The sequence below is a fragment of the Arachis ipaensis genome, chromosome B10 (genome assembly GCF_000816755.2).
Source record: "Arachis ipaensis cultivar K30076 chromosome B10, Araip1.1, whole genome shotgun sequence".
In the NCBI taxonomy this organism is placed as follows: Eukaryota; Viridiplantae; Streptophyta; class Magnoliopsida; order Fabales; family Fabaceae; genus Arachis; species Arachis ipaensis.
Window position 1 is genome coordinate 4,313,521 of NC_029794.2, and position 8,662 is coordinate 4,322,182.

Here is an 8,662-nt window from a genome sequence, read left to right on the forward strand (position 1 = left end):
AAGAACTAGTTAAGTTGTGAATTGTGATGACGGAGTTTTCAGTTACGTCTGAGTAGTTATTGGAGGCAGAAGCAAAGACGATCCTGGAGGAGGGTCTGTGGGAGAATCTGAGGGAGAGTGACGATGATTTGGTGTAGCAGCGGAAGAGGGTGGTTCTTGTTATGAACATTGCTGCCATGGCGTTTCTGGTTATGAATATTGATGCCATGTATGATTTGTTATGTTTACGTGATCATTTGGAAACAGACATTTTGAGGACTATAAAGCTTGACTAGTTTGCACCGTTTTCAGAAAGGCCGATAGGGTGGCAAAGAAATAGACTGCCACGTGTTCTACGTGTTGACACGTGTGCCTCCGAATTCGCCACGTCCTTCATTCGTTGCTGACACTCTTTTGCTACTCACATCTAGATCAAGTGATTAATTCAATCAAATTTGGTTATACCTTGAAATTGAGTTCCCAAAACATCATAATAAATTTTCTTTTCGAATTGTCTGATTGCATTCATGTTAAATATACTTACATAACCGTGTCATAGTTTTGATTGAACAACAGCATGCACAAAATCCATAGGAATCGATTTTGGTTTCGCGAATTGTACAACTTCAAACGGTATTTGCATATCTATCTTTTAAGAAGTTTTGGTCATAGTCAGAGTGCAAAACTAAGGCTCACACTTAAAGTTCTTTATAAATAAATTATTTTATATTTAGATTTAGTTATAAAAATATTTATTTTAAAAAAAAATTGTAGTATTTGAATAAATAACTCAAGAATTTGTTATAACTAATTATAAAAATAATAGCAAGTTATATAAAAATAAAATAACATGTGAAAAAAATAAAATTAAAACTAAAATTTCATATCACACACAATGTTAAATATAAATTTAATAATAAAAATAGTGGTAAAATGATAAAAAAATAATTGAAAGAAATATATAAAGTAAGTGATTCAGATGTAACATTATTTTAAAATGGTGTTGGAAGGTCAATACTTTCAACTAATGAATCATTGCGTGAAAATGGTGGTGGATGGCTAATACTTCCAGCAGCGTGAAAACCATAGTGAAAGGTCAATACTTCTGTACTTCTAACAGATAAAAACTTACGTAAAAATGATAGTGAAAGACCAATATTTTCAGTAAAAAAAAAATATTTTCACAGAACCAAAAATAAAATATATTTTTTTTTGTTTTAAAATCAATTTTTTTTAGAAAAATGATAAAATGACTTATCGAGAAGAAGAAGTCATATATTTTTACTTCTTCAAACTACTGATTCCCAATTCCCAAACGGGCTCTTAAGTAAAGCTAACCAAGTTATTTGCCTTGCTTAATGAATCCACATCTAAGTAGGGATGGATTCCGTAGATAAATGAACAGACATGTGTAATTTGTTCTTAAACAAAATTGTGCACTCATAACTCAATTAGTGATTCCCACGTGTATTAGTGAGGAAGTCCGGTTAATGCTTATCACAGCATGCACACAAGATCCGCGACAAAAGCAGGCACTAGTAGCCCTTTAATACTAAACTTAGGTAAGAACTTAAAATTCTATTAAGCTTTCAAACACAACATAAATAGTTGAGGTAAAAAAAAGGAAACGATACATTTGAACTACAAAATCCAATAACAGAGGTATCATGAAAATAACACTGTAAAAAACTATGACCAAGATCAAGCTTCACCATAGTCGTATAAAAGCGATCTATGCAGAGGAAGCTTGTTTAACAGCAGCACTGGAGAGCTTTGATCTCCTCTTAGCCAAACTCTCACTACGGCGTTCCCTTTGCTCCTTCAACCTTGAGGCAAGGAGTTTCTGGTACTCTGCTGCCTCTGATTTTGCTTTGGCAATTCTCTTCTTCTTATCAGAAATTCTTGCCCTCTTCCTTTGAAGTGTCAGGGGAGTCACCAACCTTTGTATCTTTGGAGCTTTACTCACCTTTTTCCCTGCAGCAAAATCAAAAAAGAAAATATTACCAAGATGAGAAACAATAAATAATAATAAAACCAGAAATTATGTCAAAGAGATATATCGATTCCAAATCATAATACATATGCAAATCAAGGATATTCTCCCATCAGGCCCTTCTTTCTTTCACCTCCTTTAATATGAGGAGCAGCCTCTTCGTAGTGGCATAACCAAGCTAACTAGAATATTCACACTACATAAGCAAGAAACCATACCATTTTTGGTTGTGAATGTCCTCCTGTATGTGTTGACATACTTCCTTACATCATCTTCCTTGGAAAGGTTGAACAGCTTGCGGATTTTGGAGGCTCTCTTTGGACCCCTCATCCTTGGCTTTTCAATGTCTGTCAGGCCTGGTAAATCATTGTCACCCTTCTTCACAATTACCAAGTTCAGAACAGAGAGGTCTGGGCTGACAATGCACCCACGAACAGACTTCCTCCTACGCTCGCCATTGCGCCTTCCATATCCACGGAAACAAGGAGTTCCTGCTCAAGCAAGACAATATAACTCAAGAAAGCAATATATGGCATTGCAATAACCATAAGACAATGGAAATTGGAAAACAAATACGAAAGTCCTACTACTTAAATGGATTCATTAAAACATATCGAATGTAGAATTAAAACACAGAACACAAGACTTGAACGAATGCTCTATGCATTGTGCAGCCTATACTAATTTTCATTATAATCTTAATCTCAAAGCAAAATTAAGGAAGACATGTAACAGTGAAGTCGATAACTATTACCTCTATGGAGCAAGAGGCGAACACGACCAGGGGTCAACACTCCCTGCTTCATTGGAAATCCCTGTTTATCACAACCTCCAGTAATCTTGAAAACATAGCCTTTAAATTCCTGTTGGTATAACAGCATTGAAGGTGATTAATTCAATGTCAAAATTGCTTAACAAAAATTTCAGCATACGTTGAACGTTTGCAACTAAAAGAGCATACCTCACCCAAAGCATCACCAAGAACCTCTTGTGAGATTCTCTTGTCCCAAAATGCTCGCCTGTAAATGCAAAGTAAAATGTCAGAACTCAATAGCCAAAAAAATAAAAATCCACATTCAAATTACTTAATACACCGTGCATTTTGTTTTTTTGCTTTAATTAAATATTCCTATGAACTAAAGAATGGAAGCGAAAACCGAAGAATAAAAGTAGTGAAGAGATTACAGCTTCTGATCATCATCGATCTCGAGCTTCTTTTGGCATCCAGTGGTGGGATTTGCAATGTTGAACTGAAAAAGAGTTGCAATATTTAGTCACAAAGCAAGAAATTATACAACCACGGAAATAAGAATGAGAAATTCTGAGAAAAACCTTCATATTGGATCTCTGTTACTACTGTGTCTGTGCCTGTGTTTGCACTTCGAAACGGCTGAGCTCAAAACAGAGGAGAAAAATTAGGGTTATCAAATCTGGCGGAGGGTAATTTTCTATTCATAATAATGGGCCAACCACCCTGCCTAGGCCTATTTAGCGAAATGATCTCAAGTCCAAAGTCCAACAAACCCATTTATTCTTTTCCATTCCAAAAATTCAAAAACCATTTTTCATTCTCATAAATAAATAAATAGCACCATTTTTATTTTTTGACTAAGGTGACAATTAAATCGTTTAAGATTTTGATTTTATATTAATTAGTTTTTGAAAAAAAGTATTAATTTGGTTTTTTTACTATAACAAACTATTAATACGTTATATCTTTTAATCAATTTATCATCCAAAACTTAACTTAGTGTTTATATGTATCTATTTATAAATAATTATCACGTAAATAACAATTTTGGAACGGAATTTTATCTATTTTAATAAAATTCATATAAACAAAAAATAATTGATAAATATTATATAAAAAATTAAAAGATAATAAATATTTTATTATCTAATAATTAATCTGATATCAAAATCTTTAAAAATCTAATTGTCTTCGGTCTTATTTCTTTGTGAAAAAGTTTATAACACATTTTAGTATAAGATAAAGGTTGAACTAGTGCTATTTTTTTTTCTTTTAACTTGCTTTTGTGTTTGTAATATTTATTCAAAATCTATTAACTCAACAAATTTTATTAAGTATTATGAAGTTTATTTATTGAGAGTAAAAAGTAGATATAGTAGGTGAGTAAAAATAAAACTAAGAAAAAAAGAAAAAGAAAAAAAAAGAGTTGAGGTGAATCCAGCCAAGTAGCGCTGGCTTTTTCTGGATAAGCCCTTTCACAACACTATCATCACTGATCCAACCCAATCTTCTTCTTCTTCTTCTTCTGCAATGGCTTCTATCACTTCTTCCCTCTCCTCTCTCTCCCTCCACTCTCACACATCTTCTACTGCTGCTTCTTCACGTTTCTCTCTCCTGCCCGCTTCCAAACTCACCTTCAATTTCGCCGCCGCACGCCCCCGCACACTAACCCTCGCCGCCGCAAAATCCAAGCCCTCCGATGACATCGACACCTCGTTCTTCGACAACGTGAACCCAGAAGAGGAGGTCCCCTTCAACCCCCCAGAGGCCCCGGAAGGGTTCGTGGCCCCACCTTCGTTCGACGAAGGGCCAATGGAAACGGAAGACGAAATAGCCGCCGCATACGAAGAATTGTACGGACCGGCGTACAGTGGCGTGAGCGTTCTGGGAAACGACATATACGTGATGGACTCGAAGATGAAGAAGGATACTGGGTTCGGGTCGAAGGCGAAGAAGGAGAAGGTGAAGGATGGGTTCGAGGAGAGGGTGGTGCAGGTGAGGAGGGTGACGAAGGTGGTTAAGGGAGGAAAGCAGCTGAGGTTCAGGGCGGTGGTGGTGGTCGGAGACAAGAAGGGGAATGTGGGTGTGGGTGTTGGAAAGGCCAAAGAGGTCATTGCTGCTGTTCAGAAGTCTGCTGTTAATGCAAGGAGGAATATCATCACTGTTCCTTTGACTAAGTACTTGACTTTTCCACACAGGTAATCAAATCATGCTTCTAACTAAGCTTTCCACTTCTCACATTATATTAAAAGAATGTTGCCATTGTTCTTCAGAGCTGATGGAGATTATGGAGCAGCCAAGGTGATGCTGAGGCCTGCATCACCGGGTACCGGAGTGATTGCTGGTGGGGCGGTGAGGATTGTTCTTGAGATGGCCGGAGTTGAGAATGCTCTGGGAAAGCAACTCGGCAGCAACAATGCACTCAACAATGCCAGGGCAACTGTTGCTGCTGTTCAGAAAATGAAGCAGTTCCGTGAGGTTGCCCAAGAGCGTGGCATTCCAATGGAACAACTCTGGCAATGAGGCAATAAGGCAATTCATCTTTGTCATATAGATTAGAACTCGCCCATCTCTTTCTCAGAATGTCCAAAAGGGTGCTCCATTTTTTTTGTGTAGAAAATGAAAAATTTCTTCAAAGAGCTGCTTCCTCAACTTGTTTTGAAATTTAAGTTATTTTTTAAACCTCCATGTTTATTTGATTCCTGGTTAGCTTTCAATGTTTGTTTTAATTCGGAAATTCAAACATATAAATTGAAGCGCATATGATGCTAAAGGATCAAGGCTCTTCAGGAAAAACGTTTCTGAAATGTGTGCATTTTATTTGGTTATGATTTTAACTTTTTAAGTCTATGATAGATGCAACTGTACAACAATGTGCGCAATGGTTTATTGTATCTTTGCCTATGTAAACTATCTACCAATTCCTGTCATATAATGTCGTATAGTACCCGTTTGCCTGTAAAACAACATAATCTGAAAAAAAAAAAAATGAATTTCCAGAAAAGATATATTGTCAGAAAAAGGCCCTAAAAATTTAAACTACGGCAAGGAACTATGCACCAAGTCCTTATTTCCAGAGTTTCACGCAATGATCATGGCTAGCTGAGGCAATCATTTCATCTTGGGGTGAATGTGCTAGTCCAGCAATTAGTCCCTTGTGTGCAGGAACTGTCAATGTTTTACTGCTCTCTGTTGTACACCACAATTCCAGGGACTGCAGTACATGCAAACAGAAATTGTATGTTAGAAGCTGTCGATTTGAATAACGGCGGAAGCAAGGCCAGATTTTTGGGAGCTAAAGCTTAAATCAATAACTTCATTATGCATACCCAGAAGAAGCACTAGCTAAAATATTAATGTCATAATGGAGTTTTTACCTCATAGCCACCAATTACTAAGAGATTATGATATCCTGGATGAAATACACACGATTGGAACTTGTTCCCAGTGGAATTCAATTCACTTATACATTTTCCATCTGCAACAGACCAGACACGTGCACAATCTTCACTGACGGAGGCAACATAGTTTCCACTCATGTCCCAACAAATGGAAAGAACATCTTTGACATGACCCTAGAAAGAAATGAAATTCAGTCATGTGCAAAATCCAAATTCCTACCAATAAGGTGAAAGCTAGAGTCGTGATAAAATAGGCATCACTCAACGATGAAGGTTACCTTTAGGTGGTACAGAAATCTATTGCTCTCAAAATCAACTATCTTGATATTATTTCCGGACACAGCAGCCAGAAACTTCCCAGTACGAGGCTGGAACCTGACTTGTTTATTAGCGCCTCCCTGTAGTACATTTATTATTATTTTCCTTATAATTGCTTCTTCTTTTCACAGTAAGTATCAGAAACATAATGTTCATGTCAATTCTGGGCAAAACAATATTACAATATTCTAATGGTGTATTCAGTCCAGTCTGATATTTTTATACCATAAACACATGAACTTAGTAAGTTGGAGCTATGAAAACAATATCATTTACTAACAAATTTATACACTGCGCAATTTGGCATTGCTCAACTTCAAAAACAAAATCCAACTCCATTTAGCACTGATCAGAACAATTGAACCTAATGACAAATATTATCGTCACACAAAAGAAAAGGGTCTGGAAACCTAACCTTAGTAGTATGCAAGCAGGTACGCTGATTGATATCCCACAGACGAATTATGTCATTGCTATCACATGAACAAAGAATGGCAGGCTTCCTTGGATGGAAGTCCAATGACATTACTTGGTCGGCATGACCGTCGAGTTGGAATAATGACTTGTCGGGCTACATCATGAAAACGATAACTTAAATAATCTGAGTGTCTGACATTAAACTATATCAATGTTGGGAAAATAAAATGAAGATATAACTACAAAACAGAGAAAGTAGTGATTAACAACTCACTCTGGCTGCATCCCAAAGTTTTATAGATCGGTCAAAGGAAGATGTTGCAAATATAGTAGAACTTGGCCTAAACCGAACATCTGTAATGAGATGTGAATGTCCTTCTGTAGTAGTAACACAATTAAGGGTTTCCATGTTCCAAATGAAAACCTGTCATAATCATAAACTACAATAAGTTCTGAATCGAGGAAAACACCCAGATGACTCAGAATGCATAAAGTAAATTATTAATATTTGGAAACTGATCACAAATCAACCTTCTTCTCATGTCCAGCACTTGCCAAAACCTTTCCATCCCATGAAAAATGGGTGGATAAAACCTTGTTTTTGCTTGAGTGAAGGCAACTGACTTCTTCAAATGAAAAACCTACCAAATGGTAAAATATCCTTGTGTCAGAAACTAGAATGAGAGTTTAATAATTGCTAGAATTACCTTTTAACCTTATGGAATTCATTATATTTTAATTCTGTCTAATTTTCATTACCAAGGTTGCTGTTCATTTAGTATCAATCACTACTAAGATTGTTATGGACATGGACATGGACAAAGGTCAGCACTGAATTATGATCGATGTGTAGATTACATTAAGGCATAATTTTCTTGTGGGATATATTACCTTTATTTTCATTTTTACCATGTGCAGCTGAAATACGAGTCAGATTGCTGAAAGGCACAACTCTATGATCAGCATGTTCATTTTCGAATGACAGGAAAGACTCCACACTTTCATCCATAGGCTTTCCATCTTCTGCATCTACACAATCCTATTTTGTGTTTCACAGATCAATGAAAAAAATTATGGAAACCAGATTGAAAAGTAGCATTAAACAAATTGAATAAATAACATTGCATTGAGTTTAAACATAGCCATTGTAAGAAGGAATAAAAAGACAACCTACCATGGCACTTTCTCCAGTCCTCAAGGGTATCGTTGCCTTTCTCTTTTTGCTCTTCTGATGAGGAACGGGTACAACCTTATTTCAGAAACATAAGCGCCAATTCTTTTTTCTTCTAACAATAATTTGAATTTCAACATTTGGAATTCGAAAATATCAAATGCCATACCTCAACATTCTGAGACTGCATCTGTGGTTGCTGATCCCTAATCATTGGGTCCATTGTCTGTGTCAACATGAAAACAATTTGTTAAGAAGAAATATGCAACAACTGGAGAAACAGAATTTCTTGTCTAACAGAAATCCTTTCATGCAATCATACTTCACTAAGGAATATCTTCTTGTCTTCTTCCTGTGTTTTTGTTTGTCAAATAATCATGTTGACTTCCCCTTGAATTTAACTCCCATTAACCCAAAAAGCTCATGACTAGGCTCCCCTTGCATGATACTTCGTTTTTTCACAAGACCTACCTCTACTATCTCAGAATGAAACAAAGAAAATAAATGTCTTAACCACATCAACAGAAGGAACATGCATTCACCAACCTGCTTATCCTTTATGCTTAATTCAGCCTCGGAAACCTTTGTGTGATGATTGTTGCACTCAACAGAGTTTCCAGGAACTGGGAAAC

The 8,662-nt window shown here is 36.3% G+C and overlaps 4 protein-coding genes across 4 annotated transcripts in view; 1 reads left to right on the forward strand and 3 right to left on the reverse strand.

Annotated features, from left to right (window-relative positions):
• The window catches only part of LOC107624335 (uncharacterized protein ECU03_1610-like), a 3,586-nt gene extending 3,354 nt beyond the window's left edge, over positions 1 to 232 (reverse strand). The window contains exon 1 of the mRNA XM_021113557.1: positions 56 to 232. Coding sequence (XP_020969216.1) covers positions 56 to 208 — 153 coding nt within the window. The 5' untranslated portion in view covers positions 209 to 232. The remainder of the gene's footprint in view (positions 1 to 55) is intronic.
• Positions 1,427 to 3,457, reverse strand: LOC107623483 (40S ribosomal protein S6). The gene is made up of 6 exons (XM_016325759.2): positions 3,305 to 3,457; positions 3,158 to 3,222; positions 2,934 to 2,991; positions 2,727 to 2,835; positions 2,191 to 2,463; positions 1,427 to 1,953 (listed from the first exon to the last, which is right to left on the reverse strand). Exons 1-6 carry the CDS (start codon positions 3,308 to 3,310, stop codon positions 1,712 to 1,714), a joined length of 753 nt encoding a protein of 250 aa, XP_016181245.1. The 5' UTR covers positions 3,311 to 3,457; the 3' UTR covers positions 1,427 to 1,711.
• On the forward strand, positions 4,228 to 5,519 carry LOC107622354 (30S ribosomal protein S5, chloroplastic; the record flags this gene model as incomplete). The annotated part of the gene is given in 2 exon segments (XM_016324223.2): positions 4,228 to 4,921; positions 4,997 to 5,519. Coding segments are annotated over 2 exon segments (918 nt in total). The 3' UTR covers positions 5,247 to 5,519.
• LOC107622353 (U4/U6 small nuclear ribonucleoprotein PRP4-like protein) overlaps positions 5,522 to 8,662 on the reverse strand; it is a gene marked incomplete in the record, with an annotated part of 5,342 nt that continues 2,201 nt past the window's right edge. Inside the window, 10 exon segments of the mRNA XM_016324222.2 lie at positions 5,522 to 5,937; positions 6,101 to 6,298; positions 6,403 to 6,522; positions 6,858 to 7,013; positions 7,134 to 7,283; positions 7,391 to 7,500; positions 7,751 to 7,898; positions 8,034 to 8,087; positions 8,200 to 8,256; positions 8,577 to 8,662. Of these exon segments, the coding sequence (XP_016179708.1) occupies positions 5,791 to 5,937; positions 6,101 to 6,298; positions 6,403 to 6,522; positions 6,858 to 7,013; positions 7,134 to 7,283; positions 7,391 to 7,500; positions 7,751 to 7,898; positions 8,034 to 8,087; positions 8,200 to 8,256; positions 8,577 to 8,662 (1,226 nt within the window).